Genomic DNA, 24,045 nt, shown 5'->3' with positions numbered 1-24,045 from the left:
CAGTTCTCTCTTCTCATATATTCTTTTTTTCCCTACTGCTCTTCTCTCAGGAAAGAATGGGGAAGAAGGATGCGAGTGCTGCCAGGCTGCCGGTCGATCAGTACCGCAAACAGATCGGTGAGTTTCTCCTCTGTGGAGCTGCGCGCTTTCCTTAAGGCTGAAAAACTCAGGAATGCTTGTAACCTTAGTCAAATATTCACGTAGCACTACTATATTAAAGAGAATCCAGAAAGCAGCCCCTTTTCTTCTGTATTTCTGCAGCTTTGGGCAGATTGTCATGAAATACAACATGATGGATTGAAAGCAGAGACAGATCAGACATTCTGGCCAACCATACACAAGCTTTGACATAAATCAAGATTGGTGTTTGCACTCTGATCTTTTCAAGGGTCTCATCAAGACATGCTCAAATTAGATCTGTTCTAATGGGGGTCGCAGGTTCAAATCCAGAGCCATGCCACTTTGCCATCAGCACCTGGAGCCTGAGAGAGCACAATTACACAAATTGCACACATTTAAATTTAAGGCATTTAGCAGACGCTCTTATCCAGAGCGACTTACAAAAGTGCTTTTCTATTTACCCAAGAAAAACCTCAGCTAGTTTGAAAAGGCTAAAAATTCTAAGATACCTCTAAGCTTAGACACGACTAAACACAAGTCAATAAGGTGACCACTCGACTATTCTCGAAAGAGAAGGGTCTTCAGTCTGCGATTGAAGACAGCGAGCGACTCTGCTGTTCGGACACCCAGGGGAAGTTCGTTCCACCACTTTGGTGCTAGGACAGAAAAAAGCCTGGACGCTTGTCTTCCGTGGGTTTTGAGGTATGGCGGGTCGAGCCGAGCCGTACTCAAAGGGCTCTTGGTGCGGATCAGGTACGGAGGGGCTGGTCGGTTCTTGGCTTTGTAGGCCAGCATCAGGGTTTGAATCTGATGCGGGAAGCAGCTACAGGAAGCCAGTAAAAAGAACGCAGCAGTGGAGTGATATGGCTGAATTTAGGAATATTGAAGATGACCCGTGCCACTGCACACACTACTCTCTATGTTGTCTACTAAGATAAGGTAAGATAAGATAATCCTTTATTAGTCCCACAGTGGGAAAATTCACACGCAATTACATATGTGGAAATCTGAAATCTAGTGTAGACATTGTAGTTATTTCACTTCTCTAATTCACTAGATAGGGAGTAAGGAGGTATTTGCGATTCAGCCAGAAACCTGCAGATGTTGTGACATCAGAGTTTTCATAAAGCTCAGTTATCTCTCTCTCCACAAAACAATACTGAAAACAGAGCTTGTAAAAATCTCCACCTTCGAGATGGTTTTAAAAAAAGCTTTATTTTCAGTGACGAAAGGTACGTTTTTCAGTGAGTTTTTGTGTGAACAAGAGGCCAAAATGCAGACTAAAACCTTTATTTAAATAAAATAACTGGGTACGTGTGGATGGAGCCTTGGGAGCACAAGTTGAGGTTTTTACTGAAACAAAAGACTGTGCAGAAACAGACACAAATAAACAAGGACAACCGAGCTTTCATGACAAAGGAACACTGAAACAATGGGACTTCTTATACACAAGACTAGACTGGAAACACCTGGGACAGGAGGGGCAATAAACCACACACAAGTGAGGACGTTAATGAGAAGGTGGGGCTAGAGTGGAGACAAGGAAAGCAAACACACAGAAGCACGTGGCCAAAGACACGAGGGAGAACGTAAACAAGGCTGGGCAAAGCTGGGCAGGATGTTACACTCGTAGTTTAATGCAGTGCATGTACATTTAGGAATGGACGTGTTCAGACTTGGCACTGCTTTGAAGGCTTAGTTCTGGAAAACACAGTGACATGCATGAGAACCTGAAGAGTTTGGGTTTCATTTGTGAGCCTGAACCTGACATCTGTAACTGGTACAGTAAATACAAACACCAGCATGAGGGAGGCTAACATCTTCCTACAGTACATAGATCGCATTAAATCCACAGAAACCCACAGAAACCCACATGCTTTAGTTTATGTTCAGTTCAGTTCAGTTCAGACTTGTAGCTTAAACTAAAGAAGCAAATTTGGGACATTAAACATATCCTGCCTGATTGATTACATGTAGGGTAAGTGGATTTTGTTACATGCTGTGTGGAGGTGACTGTGTGTTGTAAGAGTTTGAGTTGATGTCTGTATTTGGAGATGGCACAAAATCACCTTTTCTGATACCGAAAGTTTGAGCATCAACTGATACTGATCTGATGTTTTGGCTTTATCTGCTACATTTTTTTAAAAATCTTTATTTTTAGTTGTAGGACCATGGCAATGTGTATGTGAGCAGTAGGGACTTAAATGTCTCTACATTAGTATGTTAACATATACTCGTTTACCATAATCTTAATAGCCTATATGGCCACAGTGTGACAGTGTATGTGACCTGTGATTTGTGTATTTCAACACTGTCCAAAAATATTATTGATTTATTTATGTATGGGCATCATTTAAATCTAGCAATTGTTCTTTATAGTGTTGTGGACGTTCATGAGGAATGGACCAATCCAAAAACAATCTTTTTACATTGAATTCTATTGGAGGACGTTGGAGATCAAAGGTTGCTATATCTTACATTTGTTACTTACATTTGTCTTTGGCATTTTGCATTTTTTCAAGACTGCAGTCAATAATCCAATGTCATCCTAGCTACGTTACTAAAACTTCTCAACTACCCTCCACTATTTTAGAAAGAATTACACAGCTTACCTGACTATTGTATCAGTTACATTTGTTAAAGGAATACATCCAATATGCAATCCAGCATTTTCTGCTGATATCAGCGATACCAATACCCCTCAATAAGCTGTCTTCATCTTTACTCCATGTTGTTGATTCACTGAGGATGTGGGGATTTAGCTGGCAAGATGACAGTACCTGTCCTGATCCTGCGGCCGCTGGAACTCTGTGTCTGTGAAGTCTGTGGCCTCCAACAGAAAGCACCTGTCTAACACGCCTGATTTGATGTGATCTCGTTTTGCAGCCTTTAGTGGGGCTATTTAGCTTGTTGCGCACCGTCACCTTCCCTCATTGTGGCTCTGCTGCAAGACTGTGGAAGCAACATAACAAGCTGAACACCTGCTGAATCCTCAGAGTCCCAGACATCTTCTATTTTGTTTTCTATCTTTTTCAATCTCATCAATTCAGAGACATAACAGCACTTTATAGACGATAAGAGTTCCCCTCTACCAACCCCCCCCCCCCCCACTCCCCGTCTCAGTTTGCTTTGAAAAGAGCCTCTATCAGGCAATTTCAGTGAATCGCTGTTTAACAAAAAGAAAAGTCGCCCGAAATAGCACAAAGCAACACAAAAGAAAGAATACACATCGTAATTTGAAATCGCAATGGGAAGATAATTTATGTCCTGTCAGGTTTAGCTCTTTTTTTTTTCCCTGCAAAGCGGGTGAGCTTTTGTGATGTCAAGCGTCTTGATGTTGACACACTGTCCTTAAATACTATCATTACTCCTCATAATGGAGTGTAGAGAGCTGTCACCCAGCAGAGCCATCGCCTGTGTGTGGACGTGTGTGTCTTAAGCATGTGTGTGTGCGCTTGTGTGTGTGTGGGGGGGTGCACATGGTCATTCGGCTTGAGATATGATGGTTCATACACACTGGTCTCTGTGGCTTTGTCCAACAGCTACCCCATTGGCAAACAACTTCAGTCTCCAGTCACCCTGTGGACTATTGTGTTCTTGAGGTGGCCCATCTAGTGTGGGTGTGTGTGGGTGTGTGCGCGCATGTGTATTTTCCCTCCGCTATGGTGAAGGGCTGGTGATGTGATGTAAGAGACAAGGGCCAAATGGCTCTCATGTGGTGGGAGTCAGCCTGCAGTGCTGTTTCCCTCTGATGGATGTTGTCAGTGTTTTGCCTCTCTGCCTTTCTCTCTCGCTCTCTCTCTCTCTCTATCTCTTGCGCTTTCTCTCTCTCTCTCTCTCTCTCTGACAGTCCAGAGAGAGAACCTGGCCTGTCACCAGGCTGTCAGTGTTACCAGTGCACCCCAGCCCCCCAGCCAGGATTTTGGACTGTCCTCTCCAATCATGCATCACACCATTTTTAACTTTAATTTTGAACAACGTTGCCTTTAGCCCTGTCACAAAGGTTCAGCTGAGCTGCACTATGAGAGCAGTGTGTGTGTGTGTGTGTGTGTGTGGGTGTGTGTGTGCTGCAGCATCTTCCCCGCTTTGTGCACCTGCCTTATTTCCGAAGACAAACCTGTCAGCTTTTTGAGCTCTTGATTGCTTATTTCTCTCTTCCCCTCCTGCACTCCTTTATTGAGCGTGTAATTGGTCACTGCTACACAAATCGGGAACCCGCCGGATCCTTTTCTCCAGCTGCCAGAACATGGGGACTTGTCTCTAAAAAGAGCAATACTTGCGTGGCATTTTATCCTGCTTGCACTGGGGTTTTCTTCTGTTAGTCAGATGTAATTTGAAGAGTTCAGGGAAAGAGTTGAACTGGATTTATTTTTTTTGAGATTCATGTTAATCTAGACCAATTAAAATCACATTAGATGCTGGATTATGGGTCAGTTTGAAGCTGGACTGGAAGTTATTTTGTTGGTCTGTTTAAATTATCTCGATTTAAACAGACCATTTGATTCGATTTAAACAGATGTCTGCTTCACCTGCAAATTGACCCCACTCTAGCTTTGCCTTCAAATTGACTATGTAGACTATGTAGACTATGTAGAGTGGGGTCAATTTGCAACTGAAGCAGAGATCTGTTGGACACTGGACTGGAGGCACCACAATTTGAAGCTAGACCAGACATCTATTTGATGCTGGCTTGGGAACATTTAATGCTGGACTGAATGTTTGACTGAAGCTTGTCTCTCTAAAGCTAGATTGGAGGCAGTGCAAAAAAACAGATCGGGGTCTTCATTTAAAGATACATCGCAGAGCCATTTGATTTAGAACTGGAGATCTATTTAATGCTGGACTAGACATTTATGTACGCCTTTTTTTTGGATGATATATAATAATTATACAATAATTGAGATAAACAATATTATTTTAAGAGCATTTTATGCCTCTGACATAATGATGATACAATAGCATAATAATACAGATACACCCTTTTAAAGAGCTGAACTTCTGAACATTAATAATATTCAGACACTGAAATATAACATTTAATATACATAAATAAAACTTATAAAACTGTTCAGAATTGATTTTGTTATTTGAGTAATGGATCGGATCATCATCCAGATCACTTCAGATGTGTGGTGATGCTGGGTGTATTACCATTTTTGTCATTTAGGACTATAGACTGATCATCTTTTGTGCTGTTCGTGCTAGCTCGGCTGTGTTTTGATACTCCCTGTACTGGGCTGAGTGATGTACTTGTGTTTCTAGTTAGTGGTATTAAAAGTCTTCACTCTGCTTTACTCTGTCTTTACTCTGACATATTGATGACATTTTTCAGGTGCAGTTCACATGATGGCCCGGAACTCTTCTGCAACGTTTGTTTTACATCACATTAATGGACGCAACACACACACGGCAGGAAGAAAGGGGTTTCTGTTTGTCTTGCTTTGGAATACAAGTTACAAATACTAACCGTAGTCTGTGTATGACTAAAATAAACAGTGTGAAAGACAGCAGCAGCAGCAGCAGCAGTAGAACTGTATTTCACACTACTACAGTTAATCTGTGGCAGTTAATCCGTTGCTCATGTTAGTAGTGTTAGTAGAACCTGTAGTTTGCTCTGTGTGTATGAAAGTGCCGTTATTGATGCATTGGTAAATGCGTGCATTGCTTGTTATTTTTCCTACACAATGGATGTTGCAGAGCAGTGTGACTTGCTGAAATCATTGTCATTCAGCACGCATAATGGCAAATATCAAGGTAATCAAAAATTATCAAGGTCGTGTCCATGTGTTGTAAAAAAAAGTCAATAATGTAATTATTGATTCATTATTATTATTATTATTATTATTATTAATAATAATTATTTGTAGGTTAGATGGAGGGATAGCAACATGAACATGAGCACGCAAATTGCAGCTAAAGATTGTGGACACACTCCTCTTTGACTGTTCTATATAAATGAAGCTATTCTGTTGTTTGTATGCAAAGAACATGGTGGCATGCTTGTTTGGAGTGGCAAGTGTCCTGCTGGAGGTGGTGTAGATAACAATGCCATAGATGCCAAGGGGTAATGCAGCAGAACAGTCTGAATAGAGCCATGATGAAACCAGGAGGCCAAAGCAGCCATGGTCATCAGCACTGAATGCGCAGAGAAAGGCCTTGTAGAAGTCGATGCCGCGTGAAGCAGTGCAAGAGCAAGGCCACAGAGTCTCACTGTATAAACAATTCATTCACATTCTCAGAGCAATTACTTTGATTTGGTTACGATTAACTATTCATTTGAAACAGATGGTTGAGTGTGTTTGTTGTGTGCATTTGCACCACAACAGGAAGTTTCTGCAAAAATAAGACCTACACCTAATCTCTCCCTGTTGGCTGGGAACAAAATGAGGTTTGCTTTCCACACCATGTACAATTACTGCAGGTGCAAGAGTGAATTGTTGTAGACTTTTCGAATGAGACGAACATGATGTGCAGCGTGCATCTCTGAAGGTGTGGGCTAAGTGCCTTTGAAGCTGGAATAATTGCTTTTTTATGGATTCGTGGTACAGCAATGAGTGATTCACTAGATGGATGCATTCAAAGCATTTGCCAATGGTAGCAGTGTGGAAGTGTAGAAGTGTTTCAAATGTTAAACCTGAAAATGCTAAATGCTGCATTATGTTGACAGGTTCTCAGCTGCTAGAGTGTAGTTTTGGAGCCAATATTGAAGTACAATCTCCACATCATTGTATATTGTACACACACAAAAAAAACCATAACTTGCTGAATGTAAAATTTCAATACACAAACAATAATTTCAACAAATAAAATCACAATTTTGTAGTATAAACCACATAATAATTTGACATGCATGTCAATGAATCAACAATGAAGCAATTTATTTGCAAATGTCAAGAGGCATAACAACAACAGCAGAAATAGCACTGTGTACATTAGAAGATGCAATATCTTAATCAATAATCAATTCAAATTCTTTAAACTGCCGACAAGTTTAAGCAACTCGTATACACAGCTTTCAGAGCCGCCAAATCGTTGTTCTCTTCACACTCTACAACTCTCTTGTCTTATAATCAGGATTCTTTTTGTGAGTGCGATTTGCACACTACACGACTTATCAGTGACATGGGGTCACAAATGGCAAGATCTTTTACCAGGAGGAACCCGCGATAAGTCTATTTGCTCTCCAAAATCTGCAACAATGCCATGTGTGAGACACTTTTGTATGATGTTGTTTAACTCCACTCTGGGCTTTCTTATCACCCCTTGTTTTGTGCTCTCATTGGCTGTAGCTAGACGCTGCACTAACTTCCAGTCACAATATTTTTCACGCTACTGGATGGATTTAGAGTCGCAGACAGGTCCAGATATCAAACCTGCTAGATATTTGTCGGGGAGCTCTCAATTTATGTCCTTCAGCAGTGTCCGCACCAGAGCAACCTCCAACCTTTTTTGTTTTTCTCCAAAAATCTCCAACAACAGTCGGCAGTCATGTAGACAGCTCTTTAGGCTACAGCATCCTTTAACAGGTTTAATATGTTCACATACTAGTACACAAGCTGCGTGTTAATAGGAACATTAAAAGCAGTTGCTGAACACCTCCAAAACTTGTACAGGTCAGTATGTATGTATAACTTAGTAATTTATTATTGTGGGCTAAAGACATTTTAGGGAGGGTAACCTTAGCAGTAGCCAATTTAAACTATGTGTCCTCTGGGAGATGTTCAGTTGTTCACAGCAGTGACCTGGTGATGGGCAAAGGTGCTGTTTACTGTTTTTCATCAGGGTGTTTTTTTCTGTGCCTTTTTTAGGTTACGTTAAATTACACTAGGTTGGATGCCACTATGAAAACATAACATTTTGGGACACCTACTGGAGCTTTTACAGACATTTTACAGACATGACCCCCCCCCCCCCCCCCTTGGAGCTGTAACAGCAGGTGTAGGACTCAGCAGAGCGTTGGAGACTTTTATGCACTATGCTCCTCAGCATTCGGCAAGCCTGCTCTGTAACTTTATGTGGTCTGCTACTTCCTTTCTGAGTTGCTATGGTTTCTAAACGCTTCCACTTTTCCTAATAATACCACTTACAGTTGATGGTGGAAAATCTAGGAAGGAAGAAATTTCCCCAACTTACTTGTTGCAACGTGCCATCCTATTACAGCACCACCACCCACTCCCTCACTAATGTGTGTAAAGTGACCATAATGTGTGACCGCATGGATAGCTGCTTGATTTTATACACCTGTAAAAATGGGACTGAACAAAACACAAAACTGAATTCAATGATTAAGAGGTGTGTCCCAATACTTACCTTATAATGTAATTTAATTTATTGTTGTAGATTTAATATCAAATAAATACAACAGTCCAATTAATCCAACCCTGCAATAAATAAAAATAATGCCATGTAAAGTAATGAATAAATAGAATGTCCTGATTACAGAATCCACTAATATTAAAATTGAATATTGTCGTTATTGTTTTTATGGCACTGCCTGTTCTGGAGTGTCACTCTGGGCAGGACTAGAGTCATAGAGTATTTGCCTCTTCTTGTCCCTATGTTGGGCCAGAAGGGACACCTTATGGTGGGAGAGACCCTCCTGTCCCTTGGGAGAGGTCACTGTCTTGCATGGATGTCTGCAGCAGTCAGTCCTGCAGCAAACTGCTGGACATGGATGAGGTCTCTCTCTCCCTCTCTCTCCCTCTCTCTCTCCCACTCTCTGTCACTCTCTCCTCCATGTAAATAAGCCTTAATGAGGCAGAAGGTGCACTTGAACTGCCCCAGTGTGTGGACAGCACTCAGGGCACCTTGAGCCTGACCCCTTGCCTGCTGCAGACACTCACACACACACATGCCACCCCCTCACTCTCTTCTCCAAGCTGTTGCCTTTTCACATTTTTTTTGTTTGTTTCTAATTACACACACACACACACACACACACAACAAATACTGACAAACGCTCAAACCCGTACTGTTGCCAGGTGTGCCTTGGAGGATCTCTGTGGGGTGGGGGACAGTCTTTGCTATAAGTTTATGTAAACTTACGTAGACAGCAAATACATGTTTGTGAGTGCATATATGGACAAAAGTATTAGGACACCTGCTCATTCAATGTTTCTTCCAAAATCAAGGGTATTAAAAAGAGTACATCCTGCTTTAGTTGGAGTAACTCTTTATTGTCCTGGGTAGATTTTGGTTTAGAAGATTGCTTTTCTGTGAGGATTTGATTGCATTTATCTAGAAGAGCTCAAGTAAGGTTAGGATGCTGTATGATCAGCACTCCGAATAACTCCCCAACTCATCCCAGAAGTATTGTATAAAGCATAATTATTCCATTGAACACAGTTCCACTGAGCTCGGTGGGCTAGGACTTTATACCCCTCTAGCCCATGCCTGGTATTAGGCATGATGCCAATAGGTTTATGTTTATCTGTTGCAGAGAGTCCTGTTCTATTGGTCTATACTTTTCTATAGAGACTAGATAAGCTGTATGTATGCATTTGTACATTTGTGTCAGTAATGGGTGCAACTTAAAGGAGCTGAATGTATTCATTAGAAGAAGTGTCCACAAACATTTGGGCATATAGTTTTGCTCATAATGTAAGCTTCTATGAAATGCTGAAATGCTGCATTCCTGGAAACAGCGCAATCCTACTTCACTAATATTGAATAATATAGCTAAAGTCAATGAAGCCACATCCATTGAGGCCTGCCGAGCATGCTTTAATAAACCAATTAGCCTAATGATTCCTATTCAAACAATTAATGAAAACTGTTGCAAAGGTATGTTATATTTAAGAGCTATTAAAGAAGTTAGAAAACCTTGTATGAAGTGTGGCACCCTTTCACAGAATAATTACAGCTAATGTTAGGGTTTAAAATAACTCTGAACGAAGCACTTGAACTGCTTTTACTTGGATGCATCAGATTATTCAGCTTAGAAGTGATGTGTGTATGTGTATCTCCTCAGGCAAGCAAGATTATAAGAAAACGAAGCCAGCTCTAAGAGCCACACGCCTGAAGGCCGAGGCAAAGAAGAGTGCTCCAGGAATCAGGGTGAGACGACTGTCTGTCCTTATTATCTCTCCATCTGCCCCAACTGATGCCTATTAGGGGTGTAAAAATATATCCGTGCATCTTGGCACATCAGTCTAAGATTGCATTGATTTTGGAGTGTTAAGGCCAGACCCAGAGGTTTCCATTACACACACCAGCAAACTCAAATTTTGTCCTAGAATGCCCACCTGTTCTTTTTCTATAGAGTGCCCCTTTCATCTGTTCTACAGTGTTCTCTCCCCATTCAAACTATTTCCTTATTCACTCTGTTCTAGAATGCACCCAGCCACAATCATTCTGTTCTTGAATGTTATCTTCCCACTCACCTTGCACATTTATTCATGTTCTAGAATGCACTGTCTAGACTTTAGAATGCCCATGTCCATTTTCACTGTTCCAGAGTGCCTCTTCAATTAGCTAATTATTCCCCCCACTTTATCTGTTCTAAAATGTTAACTTCCTGTTCACACTGTTCTAGAATTGTCAGTATTCTAGGAGGTCATTCCCCATTGACACTATTCTAGATTTTTTCCCCCAATTCACATTGTTCTAGAATGCACACTATTGTTCCCCCATGTACAGTATTTTAGAACATTAGCCCCTCATTCACACTATTCTAGAACATTGTGCCCCCATTCACAATATTCTAGAACATTATCCACCATTCACACTATTCTAGATCATTATCTATCATTCACACTGTTCCAGAAAGTTCACACTATTCTAGATATGTAAAACAAAATTAAGAATGCCCCACCAGCATTCACACTTCTCGAGAATGTTACCCCACATGCACACTATTCTAGAATGTGCACTTTTCTAGGAGGTAATTCAACATTCACAGCAATCTAGAATGCTGTTTCCCAACTGGCGCTCCTCTAGAATGCCCCACCAACACACCAACCGTTCCAGAATGTTGTCTCCCCATTTACACTGCTCTAGAATGTCATGTCTCTATTCACGCTGTTCTACAGTGCCCTCCCTATTTCATACTGGTTCTGAATATAGAGCCCCATTCACACTGTTTTAGAATGCTCTTACTAGCATTAGTACTACTCTAAAATGCTCTTATGTAGACATATAGTCACTTAGTTTCTGTAGTCTCAGTACTGTGCAAAAAAGTATAGGATATCATTTATAAAGACAGTTTAATTACATGGTTTACTCAGTTATTTCCTAAGCAACTGTTTTGAGGTCAGAAATGTACACCCGTAATTCCATATTTTATCTCCACCCCTACATTTTTTGTAAAATACACCCCTAATCTTTTGTAAAAACAAACACAGACACACACACACACACTCAGACACACAAACCTGAGGGCAGCTGAATCAACGCCACTGTATTAATATGAAGCACATTTTAGAATGGAAAAAACACACACTCTTGTGTCTAAGGCAGTGTTTCCCGAGTCCAGTTCAGAAGTGTTGACCAGCTGCACAGCACAGTGTTGAGTTATTCCTGCTCCAGCGCATCTGATTCAGCTCAAGATGGAATTCATTGTGGGCTAATAATGTGACTCAGGTGCAAACACATGAAACTGAGCAGAGCAGGTGGACAGCAGGACAGGAGGCGCGGGACATTTGTCTGAGGTGCTCTCCTAGAGATCATTTCTGCTTGGAAGCTTGGAAAAGGCAGTTCTGCTTACACTGGCAGCAGCAGTGACTACATATATTTCTTTAATGTTCTCCAGTACTGGAGGGGTGAAATATGTGAACTGTACAGTTTAAGTTGGAGTGGTCTGTAAAAATTTCACTGGATAGCAGTGAAGACATTATGAAGCTCAAAGAGTTGTGACGGGAACAGCCTTCTTGAATGCTGCTCTTATTATATATGATTGAATTCATTTACTGTACATTCACTCAACTAAAGTGTACAGTTGGGATGGAGTTTTAGAACCAGCTGAACATCAGCTCCGTGGGCAGTCAAGACTCCTTTCTGCAGGGACTCTATTAAATCTTGGAGCTGAAATGGTTTGTTTGTGTTTTCGCTGGACGTTTGTCAGTCCGTTTGTTTACTGCCTATGAATGTCAGCTGTTGGTCATTGCCTTGGAAAGTTGTTGAGGAACATGGACTGCAGTGTGTTTGTATTGGCCGGAGCGCTGAGTAATAGACTTCTCAGCTCCACACTTTTGTTGTGTGTTGGCTGGAGCTGTAAGCTGTAGTCGGAGCTGTGGTATGTCTCCCTTGGCTTCTCTCTCTTTCTAACAGTTGACTCAGACTTTACCCCGCATGTTTTTCCACTGGCCATTCCCTCTGGCCATGCATGCTTGGCAGGTGGCTCTCCATCCATGGTCATTCCTCAGTCAAGCTGGAGTAACACACCGGCACAGCACTTCTCCTTCTTTTTTGCTTGCTCGCTTGCTCTTTTTCTCGTTCTTTCCTCTTTCAGCCTCTCTTCCCACCTCTCTCTCTCTAGCAAACAAGCTAACAAAAACTGCACAGAGCCAAACCCAGTAGTAGAAGGACAACCTACTTTGAAAATAGATGGGATCGTGGTCACATACCCTAAATGCCACATTGGACATACAAAGTTACAGCACCTTCCTCTGTTAAGGGGTGAGGGTTCCCCACATTGTGAAATCTGCCAACCTCCCCTCTCAGTCAGGCATTTGTAAACAGAATGCTCCACCATGACATACACAGACTGTCAAGTCTAGAACCAATGATAAAGGGCATCTTCACCCAAACCGAAGCTAGAACACTGAACAGGTTTTAATCAATTACAGGACTAAAAACACATATCTGCCCCCCCATATGACAGTATGTTGTGCCAGGAAAATGGTCTATAAGCTGTCCATATCTGTCTCTGCATCTCTCTCTCTCTCTCTCTCTCTCTCTCTCTCTCTCTCTCTCTCCCGCTCTTTCTTTTTCTATTTTTTTTCTGTCCATCTCTCTTTCTTTCTCTCGCTCTTTCTTTTTCTCTTTTTATCAGTGCATCTCTCTCTCTCTCTTTTTTTGCACACATCTTTCTGTCTATTTTCCTGTCCATCTCTCTCTTTCTCTCTCTCACCTGTTTTTTTTTTCATAATTATTTTCTCTGTCCATCTCTCTTTCTCTCTCCTGCTCTTTCTTTCTTTATATTTATTATGTCCATCTCTGTCTCTCTCGCTTCATTTCTTTCCTGTTGCTACATGTTTTTCTTTCTCACTTTCTGTCTCTTTCTACTTCTCCCTTCATTTTTCTCTCCACTGCTGTCTCTCTCTCTCTGCTCCAGCTGTGCTTCCTCTGTAATGCGGTGTGAGTGTGTGTGTGTGTTTGTGAGGGGGAGAGAGTGAGTGGTGTGTCAGGCCACAGTGGGTTGGCAGCCTTTGTGAGCTGCTGTTCTCCATGCACTGACCAGTTGGTGTGCTGGGATGTTGCCTGTCGGCGTAGGGAGGCATCGGGCGCCAGGCCACCTGCTGTGGGCACCACTCACCCCCCTGGTGCCAGGCACAGCGGATGGCACAGCCTGGCAGAGAGGAGAGGAGCTGGCTGCCTCCTCAGCATAGACCGACTGGCCTGGAAAACAGCGTGCCAACACACTGCCCCTGGCACTGAATACTAAACATCCACAGGCCCCATGGTTTTTAACTGTTTCACTCTTCTGCTTCGCATTCCAATGCATGTGTTAATGGTTTCAGCCAGAGATATGCAGCTCTGAAATGAAGTTGAACCTTTAAATTGTACTTAACGGCATATATTGTGCATATACACAGTCATATCAGAAAATTATGACCACCTGCCTAATAATGGGAATAACCACCCATAGATCGGATGACACTAGCGAGATGTTGTGCCTGTATTATGTGACTGAAGGTCACTAGCTGGAGTTGTCGCTCCCCTCTGACATCAGTGGCCCATGGGGCACCACTGTTTTGCCATTGAGAGGCACTTAATGTGCAAGTCCATTCTCTGTACATCTGGACTTCTCGCCTCACAGGTCATTGATGCCAGAGGGAACCGAAGACTCCAGCAAGTTCTTCTAAAATCAGGGATATTAAAAAGAGATTTTTCCTGCTTTTGTTGGAGTACCTGTCTCTGCTGTCTAGGGAGAGCTTTCTACTAAATTTTGGAGAATTGCTGTGAGGATTTGATTGCGTTTAGCGGCAAGAGCGTTAGTGAGGATGTTAGATAATCATCAACCTCATTCCCAATCCCACACTTCACCCCAAAAGTATTGGATGGAGCACCATCATTCCAGAGAACACAGCTCCACTTGTCCACAGCTCACTGCTGGGGAACTTTTTTCCCCTCTAGCCTGGCATTAGGCATGGTGCTAATAGGTTCATGGTTATTTGCTCCAGAGAGTCCTATTATTTTGGCAATACTTCTCTGGAAAGGCAACACAACGCACGTGTGTGTGTTTGCATTTGCACATTTTTGTGTCAGTAATGAGTGCAACTCAATCCAAGCTTTGCTCGAAGGGCTTCTGGTACAAATGTTTAGACTTTGCAGCATCAGGGTTTTAAATCTGATTCGGGCAGCAATAGGAAGCTAGTGAAGAAAACTCCAATTCCAATCAGTATAGAGCACTATGTAACATTCATCACAGTACAACAACAGAGCAAAACCTGCTAGTTCTGATATAACCTTGGACTGATCCCTCATTACAAAACTGGTGTCTGTTAGTGTATTTACAGGATTGAGGTGGAGGTGGATCAACACCTCGTACAGCTCCGTCGGTGCAAAACGGAGGGTATTTCCGGTGCTAGAGCAGCACTGCTTGCTGGTGTTTGAGCGCTTATCTGAGCTGTGTTTATGAGGCTTGTTCACACGTCTGTGCTTTATGAGCGCTGACAGGCTGCGTATGTGGAAACTCACTGTTATGCTGTGCACACGCACACAACCACTTGCAAACTGTAGCCCGCCAGCCAGTGACTGTGGGCGGGGGTGGTGGTGGGGGGTGTACAACACACCTGGGTCTGGCAAATAGTGCTTGCTGTGGGATGTAGGCAGCCACTTAACAGGAGAGTAAATCCTATAACCATTGTTTCTGTTGGCCAGTGGCATTTGGCAGGCTGGACTTTATAGCTGCTCAAAGCAGCGGAGCTGAACTCCTGATAACACATTTATGGATAGAGAAGCTGCATGTGTCATACGAGGACATTTGAGGAAGTGCAGTGAAACAGATAGACCTTGGGAACGAAAGTGAGGAAAGATGTGGAGAAGTGTGTGTGTGTGTGTGTGTGTGTGTGTGTGTGTTAGAGTGAAAGATGGAGAGTTTATGGCCTGTTGCCATATGCCTGGGAAGACACAGTGAGCAGGCCACAGCTGTTGCAGAGTTGTCACATGATGCTGTTGGTCTTATCCCAGAGTTTTTCATCATGTGCTCTATAATCTTACATAGAAAAGAGAAACTGTTGTGTTTTAATGTGCATATGTAAATGAGAAATATCTTTACTTCTGCAGATGATGTGCACTAGTTGCGTTCATTATCCATAGTGCTCTCAGTATCAATTTGATTAGTAATACACTTATCTACGGTTACTTTTGATGCTTAATTGAGTAATCCGTTTTAAAATCTGGCCACACAATGAAATTGATAGCAATGAACAATAATCAACCTACAAATCATTTCAAATATTCCAAAATTGTTTCCTAGATTTACATAAAAGAATAAGACAAAAGGAAGCATTTGAGAAGATATACATATGAAAATGTTTGGGTTAATGCATAATAACTGTATGTTGTCTTCATTTCAAGGTACGTTACTCAATTTCTCATCCCCTTTTTGTAGTAATTCAAATATGTACATCTATACATAAAATATACAAACACTTCATACACACACACCAGAGAGCATATATATAGTATTATTATTAGTATTACTATTATTATTATTATTATTATTATTATTGTGTGCCTGATAAAACCTCTTTAAATAACTGCTCCTTAAACCAGAGTCTCATCTTCTGTCAGTCTCTGTATGAGATCCTCATCATTGTACCATTACATCCACATCTTTATCAGTTTGGCAAGAAAAAAAAACATGGCGGAATCCAGTAGGCATCCTGAATTGCCATTAACTTGTACTGTGGATAAAAAAAATACATGTTGTACTGCTTAAGGACATCACAACATCAAACATGCTAACAAGAGTTAACACTGGAAGTGCTTTTCCAAAATGGAGAGAACTAGTAAAAGTGAAGGGGGTTAAGTTGGACCCAGAACTGGCATCGTTCCTCCTGGACAAGTCTGTAAACACTGTAAATCTGTATAATGCACAGAACTGTTTGAGAGACAGACTTTACTAAATAAATGGAGTATATTAATCATTTTCTTCATTTAGAGAGCTGAGTTAAGTAAAACTTTGGATGAATCTCCTGCAAATCTCATGTTTAAATATGCTACAATTGTGCAGAATTGTTTTTTTTTTTTACCACTATTTGCAAAATCATGGGTGTTCAAAGTTTTGACCGTAAGTAGGTTCTGTTTCTTACTGTCAGAGACTGGTAAGAAAATTAAAATACTAATTATCATGCAAATTGCCAATGAATCACTGCTGAGTAATCATGAAGGTAAATTATTTTTTTAAGTCAGTGTATTTAGTTTTAATTGAGTGATCGTGGCAGTCCTAGTAGTCTTGCAATAAGCATAAACCTGATTAGATTTCAGAAGTTTAAGCTCCAGTAGCGCGCCAGCACACTGGCTTATGCCACGCTTGTGTGGAGGTGAAGAAAATATTGCTGAAACATTTCACAAGAGACAGACATGAGACAGTCCAAACAGCCCCCTTTGATGCGATAGCAATTATGTCTCGGCGCAAGCCAGTTAAATTGAGAACTAAATCAACATGGGGGTAATAAATGAAACTAAAGTGCATGAAATTTAAAAGTTTTCCAATTAGGAACGACTTAAGCTGTTTGGAGTCTGGCTGGAATGAGATAAATGCAGTGGCCAGTGAGAGCTAATGAGGACGTACACACCCACGGCAGCTGCTGCAGCTTGTACACAGATAGTCATGGCCATTGTGGCCACTTTTAATAACCGTCCTTCAGTTTATCTGGTAGAATTATTATTAGCCCTCTATTTGTTGGAGGACTTATCTTTGTCTCTGTGAGGAATTGTGTGTCTGTGTGTATGTGTGTGTGCGTATGAATGTGTGTCTGTGTTTAACCTCAACACAACATTTGGTTAGAACAAAATGATAAAAAAGCATCTAATCTAATCATGCTCCTCACATATACTACACTAATTCTTCTTGGTATAGCGGTGGCATTCAGCCAGCATGGCATAAAGCTCCTGTGTCCGAAGGTTGTGATGGTGTTAGCATTTGATACGTCATTCATTGCCCACTATGAAATTTAGCTTCTCACCACCTGTGTTAGTTGGTTTGCATTGGAAGCTGAAGCTGACCAGTTTTGCATTTATTTCCCCAAAGCTTTACTTTACTGAACTCTCCAAGTGATAAAGATTTATGCACTCCATTGGTTATGTAAAGTCTGTTTCTCTGGGAATTATTACCTGTTTTTTATACCTGTCAAGGAGGAAATATGCTAATTCTGCATTCAACTTCATCCCTTTGCTTGTAATAGTTGCACACAGTGATACAGGGCACTGAACGGCTTCCTCAGTGTTTTTCTAGTAGTAGTTTTATAATGTCATATATATTTCCCACTGTATTTGAATGATCAAAATTGACTAATTATCTTTAAAGTAACATTAAAGTACCTTTAAAGTAACATTATGTGACATTTGTACCTAAAAATAACAGCTTCAAAATCACTGTGATGCTCCACTGATTTGTAATAGGGAGAATAGCACCTCTGTCATTGCTACTCCAGGCTTGGCACGCTGCTAACTACACTTAGCTTAACTTTGGAGAAGCAGGGCAGAATATACTCGCAAGAACTGCTTAATGCTGCATATCCCGATGATATTTGTATAAAATACTGCTGTACAAATGTACAAAAGTACAAATGACACGTCCTGACTATAGGGGGAGCACAGGAGCAAGAAATGCCAATTTTCCATAGTGTTGCTTTAAAAGAAATTCTATTAGTTGTAAAGTCGGGCCGTAAAGAAACAAGAATGCTCATGCGTCTGACATTGACTGTGCATTCTGAATATAAAATAATGAATTGCTAATGTTTCTTTATGTGGTACTTTTTTTTGTTGTTCTTTGTTTCTTTGTTTGTTTTCCCTTACTAGCTAGTCAGAATACCCGAATGCTGGTTGGTTGGGAACAAACTTGTTTATCTGTCTAATGCCCACTAACAGATTGTATTTCTTACATAGAATTTCTTGTATAGGTGTTTAAATTGAGTTTTTTTTCCCATCCTGAGCCAGTGTACCATTATAGCCTGTAAAAAGCAGATGTGAGGAACTCCTGTTCTGGAGGGATGGATTTTCTTCATTCAACTTACCTGTTAAATGCCAGGTTTAGTAAGTGGATTAAAACAGGGAAATCAACAAACTGCGCCGCCCTCGGTTCTCCCCACTGCTGTAAAGTGATGCAGAAAGGAAGTTTGGATTTAAGAGATAAATAGTAAGCTGGTACATTTGCGTAGCTTCAGTGTTTCCTCATAAAATCTTTCTAATTCTGTTCTCTTTTTGAACCTCATTTTAGGTTGTTTTTTCTAATCTCTTGCATAGATTCCTTGCACACAAAACCCTCCTGTCTCAGGTTATCGTGTTAGATGTTAAAAAGCACCACTCTCTATGAACAATATCATTGAGTTGCTTTTAATTTAGCATTGTTTTCACATCAAATGTCCCATTTCACCATAAATCCAGCCATGTGCTACAAAGGCTGCAGTGCCAGCAGTTCCGAATCAAACCAGACAATGTGAGCGAACACACACACTTGAAAAACCCACCAGTCCTTTCAGTGCAGTAGTGTAATTTTCTTTCTTTGTGCAGCATATCTATGCAATCTCGTCTCATTGCCCATAGTGCTGCACTGAGGGAAAGTCTCCAAAAGTACTTAAGATTTGATTAGAAAGTTTGATAATAAGTTATCACGATGAGGAACAATTGCTTTGCTAAATGCACAATTGCACTTAATGAAAGAGTGGTTGATGAGGATTGTAATTTAGCACAAAATGTAATGATTAACTTTTACAATTTAACTCAGATTTGAACGCCACTCCTGCAGCTATCTTCAGTTTAACTTTGCTATTAAGTAGAAGTCTTAATTAGAATTAAGACATTTCTGGGAGATTAACTTTTCTTGAGGCCATTGTGTCCATGAGTAGAGTCTATGACTCCGTTAACGTGTTCACAGAGCGCTCGTTATGCATGCTTTTGCCTGTAGACATCATAAAATGATGGGCAGGCCCGAGATTTGAGCATTTAAAGATGCAGTTTTAGTGACGTGATCAGTAACGTTAAAGGTTCATTTTGCACTGTCAAAGCTCTCTGCGCCAACAACAACAGTTTCACTAGCTCTAAAAGCTGTGAAAGTCTGTACTGCAGAGTTTGACGTTCTTTAGTGAAGGTTGCTTGTGAACTTTGCCGAACTGTAAAGTTAACAGGGGAATGTGAAAAGTGGAAAGCTGCGGAGGTCTTTGCGCAAAAAGCATTTATGGTTTGGCATATGACACACACCTGCATACACTGAAGCACATTTTTAAAACACATTAGTTGCACTTAAGGCCCCCATGTTTGTGGTCTCAAACCTGCTTCATGGACCGAACGTTTTTGACAGCTTCTGACTGGAGTGTTTTGGGTCATTCGAGAATTTTATCAGCAGGACTGATGTTTTTCAGATACATTTTGTTATGACTGTGCAGTTTTTTTTTTCTCATCTTGCTTTACATGCAAATGGCCAGCAAATGGCCAATCTGTGCGACCGCTTTATGATGTAAATAATTCAAGCTGGCCTGCTGTGCGTGTTTGTCATGATGTGCGTTAGCCAAACTACCAGCCTGTGTGTGTCATTCAACTGTTATCTTTGATTTCTGTTGCTTAACCCCTTAAAAAGCCTATGAGCTGAAACTTTTATTACCAAAGAAATGCCCCACCAGTTTGTACAGAACTCTCTGTAGATACTGAAAAATAGGCCTTAGTGTTTAATAAGCCTTTCTGTGTTAAGGGGTTAAAAATACTTTATTAATACTTACATTTATGGCATTTGGATGATGCTCTTATCTGGAGTAACTTACATTTAAATCAAGTTACACAGGTAGACGAATATAGTGTTAGAGGTGTGGCACAAAAACTAGTAATTGAACCCCACTCTGCCACAGGGAAGGTGGTGGTGTTACCTACTACACTACGTATACCAACTTTTGTACCGGTCTGCCACAAATAAGTAAATACAATGTAGGTCAGTACATTGCAAAACTGTAAGCAAGGCGAAATATTGAGATATATATTTAATTTTATCAAAATGTCATCAAACTGCTTTCTAGTCAGGTTTAAACACCACACAATGAACCACTGTCTGCCAATGTCTGTCTGCATATTTGCATGTTTGTTTTTTTAAATCAATAAAGTATTGCAATACATAATATCACAATACTCTGATATATCAATATTTTCTAAAACCGCTAATGAACAGCCCATTTAGCTGAAGGGTGTCCCTCGATCAGCTCCTGCTGTGTAGTCATTGCAATCTGAGGTTGTCCTGTTTCTGAAGCAGCAGACATAAAAGCTTAGAGTTTTAGTCTAGCGTACACAGCAGCTATCTGTGTGTACTTTTGTGTAGTTTCCTCTCGCATTGCCTCCCTTGGACGGTTGAATTGGATGACTCTGCAATCTTGGCAAGCCAAGGTTCTGCAGCTTCTCTACTCATGACTTATTTACCATATTCCAGCAGTGTCTGATGCTCATAGATATCTTGGAAATGAGACAAATGACTTGAGAAATTTGGACGTGAGACAACATTTGAGTTCTCTTTGTGTGGAGCCCAGAGAGGCTGCTGTGTGCTTCCACATAGGGCTAGAAAGCAGTGATGACTCTGGTTTAACAGTATAATGTTTAGTTCTGTTTTTCCTATTGCACACAAAAACATTTCAGATTTCTTTCATCATATTAAATATGTTTTCTTTTTAATTATTAACAGTGAAGGGGCATTTAGAAATAATAAGCCATCATTAGCCAACAAACATTACTTGTGATTCACGCTGTGTTTTTATATTTTCTGAAATTAAAGATGTATATATTTATGAAAATACAATCTGATTTTTAAAATGTGTATATTTCATGTCTAGGCTTTTTTATTATATAGCTTTTATATTAACCAGCAAAAACAACTTCTAGCATTAACAACTTCTAGGAAATCCATTTTCATGGTTGTATTTATTTAGATATACTTTGCACCAACAATCTCTGTCATGACACTTTGCTCGATAGTCTCAAAAAAATGCTGGGCATCACTTATGCTGCTCTCCTGTGGTTTAAATCATATCTTATTGATAGACCTCAGTTTGTCTTTATCGACAAGCCTAAGTTGGATCCATCTAGTCTCTCACATGGTGTTCCTCAGGGCTCTGTCCTTGGCCCACTGCTCTTCATTATTTACATGCTCCCCCTTGGCAATATTATTAGAAAGTGTGGTCTCCAGTGTTACTGTTACGTGGCTGATACACACATTTACATGCACACTAAGCCTACAAAAAGGTTGCCACCAGCTCTACTTGACTTGGCTGACAAAGTCTTGGATGGCTGTGATTTCACAATATGAAACCTAATGATTCAAATGGTTCTCCACCTCCAGCACACATTAAACATCCTAGATTTGATCACATCCTCCTTGTCTACCTGTTTAGGTCTGTATACAGTATACTTCTACACACCTGTGTACGTGCTGGTCCACTGACACCCACTTATTCTGTTCCTCCCTCTAGGCTTTACACTATGGGAGACAGGGATTTTAGTGGAGCTTGGCCTAAGCTCTGGAATAGTTCCAGTTGTTTGTGTGTAGTTTTTTTTCAGTCATTTGGTAATGGCTGTACTGCAGTTGTTTATCTTGCTTTAGCAGATCATTCCAGTTTGTACCACATTTGCAGTGATTTGAAATTGCTTTTTTTATTTCCCCTTCCTCTACCTGTTGTAGGACACCATCCTGGTGATTTTGGCTGTGCTGGTCTTCCTCCTGGGCGTTTATGCTTTCTTCTACCTCAACCTGAGCACAGAGCTTAACCTGGACAATGAAGTGGACTAATCATCTGTCATTAATGACACTGCGGAGGACTCTGGGAGGCCGGGAGCAGCAACCTCATTATAGGATTCCTCGTTTACAGAGGGCCGGTGGCACAATGCTGAACAAGACTCTCTCCTGCATCTGAACCTCTCAGTGGCCTTCAGGGCTGCTGCAGCTAAAGAAAAGGCCAAATGAAGGCAATATAGTCCAAGTAAGAAATGAACCCTGATGAGCCAAGGTCATCCTTTTTTTGCAAGATGCTGGAATGTCCTTTTAAACCGATTATATAAATTTGTCTTTTTTTCTAGTTTTCAGAGTTTTCTATGTCCTTTGAGACAGGATGTAATGTAATTTTCTTCTACCTGCTCTCAACCTGCATGTGGGACAACAAGTTCTGGTTCTTTATGGACAGTACAATATATATATATATATATATATATATATATATATATATATATATATATATATATATATATATATTCCAATGTGTTTAGCGCAGTCATGCATGTGCATTCCTCTCCACAAATGGCCTGCCCGCGGATCTATGGATCGCAACTCAAGGAGATTAAAGACGGAAAAGCCAGCCACTGATTGAGGGTGTGTGTGGAATACTGAAGTGCTCTTTCTGTCACACACTCTGTCAGAGCCCATCTTATTAGCATCTTAAATACTGTCAGCCTCTATGAATGAGTAGCAATAAAAGACCTCTAACTTTGTCATGAAGACCTTGACGTGCTCTCTGCTAATGTGTGTGCGTGTGTCATTCGAGGAGTTTGAACAAGATGAAAAACATGGCCCTCCATTACTCGCTGACCTGCAGTGTTTTTCCTTATATGTATCAGGCAGAGAGAGAAAGTGAGGGAAAGGAAAGTATGAAGGTCGATGACATTCGAGATTAATTTACTCTTCGTTTTGTATTGTGTATTAAAACTTGTGCAAACATCCAGAACCGACTCATTTCATTCCAGAGAGTGGGAGTTGGTTTATTATTCCCAGCATGACGTGCACGTCTCTGCTCAGGATTAGTGCCTCGCTGCTTAATGCTTGTTTTCCTAGGAAGGGTCTCTGTTATCATTAATTGAAGAATCAATTGAACAAAACATTTTTCTTTGTTTCTGATTCGAAGGCAAAGTCTTCTTTTGTGGCAAGACTGTGTTCAATCGAAATAAAACCTTGTCAATGGCTTGTTGACTAATCTTTTTCTGTTTATTGCTTAGACAAAAAAAAAATCCCTAGTTACAGCATATTATTACTCACGAAGGCCAGTGTCAGAATTGGTCTGAAAAATAGGTTTTGCAGCTACAGTTTCAAGAAACAGTAAGTGAAATCTAACTAAACTAATGACACACAAACAGTTGCACTGTTCACATTGTTTATTAAGCACGTGGAGTAAACATTTGCAGTACAGGCTAGAAAAAGTCTTCTGAATTTAATAACCTGTAGATCCTCTTTAGCAGCAATCACCTGAAGGTCTATAGCAATGTTTTTTTTATTTGCATTTTCCAGCTCTAACATCTCTTGTATAAATATATTTTATAACCTATACACTTGTGAATTTTTAAACTTATATAACCCCCCTCCCCCATCTTCTGAAAAGAAGGGTTTGTATAAACAGTGATTGTATTATTAGAAAGTACTTCAACACTCTGCAGCAAATACAGTAAAACAGTAAAGCAGCAAAACAGGTTTCAGGTAGTTAATTTGCTTCAACCTGAGAAACAAAAACAGGTAATTCACACCCTGTTTGTAACAATGTAAACAGTTGATTATGAAAGCTAATGACTGTGGAAAATGATTGT

The 24,045-nt window shown here is 40.6% G+C and overlaps 1 protein-coding gene across 2 annotated transcripts in view; it reads left to right on the top strand.

The window, feature by feature from the left end:
- Positions 1 to 23,424, top strand: part of triqk (triple QxxK/R motif containing) — a 30,035-nt gene extending 6,611 nt beyond the window's left edge. For both annotated transcript variants that reach the window (XM_072674788.1, XM_072674789.1), the window contains exons 2-4: positions 51 to 117; positions 10,091 to 10,176; positions 22,160 to 23,424. In XM_072674788.1, the coding sequence (XP_072530889.1) occupies positions 57 to 117; positions 10,091 to 10,176; positions 22,160 to 22,267 (255 nt within the window). In that variant the 5' untranslated portion in view covers positions 51 to 56 and the 3' untranslated portion in view covers positions 22,268 to 23,424. The remainder of the gene's footprint in view (positions 1 to 50; positions 118 to 10,090; positions 10,177 to 22,159) is intronic.
- The last annotated feature ends 621 nt before the right edge of the window (positions 23,425 to 24,045 follow it).

This window comes from Salminus brasiliensis, chromosome 3 (assembly GCF_030463535.1).
Source record: "Salminus brasiliensis chromosome 3, fSalBra1.hap2, whole genome shotgun sequence".
Classification (NCBI taxonomy): Eukaryota; Metazoa; Chordata; class Actinopteri; order Characiformes; family Bryconidae; genus Salminus; species Salminus brasiliensis.
Note: the sequence above shows the minus strand (reverse complement) of the source record. Positions and strands in the feature narration are given on the sequence as shown.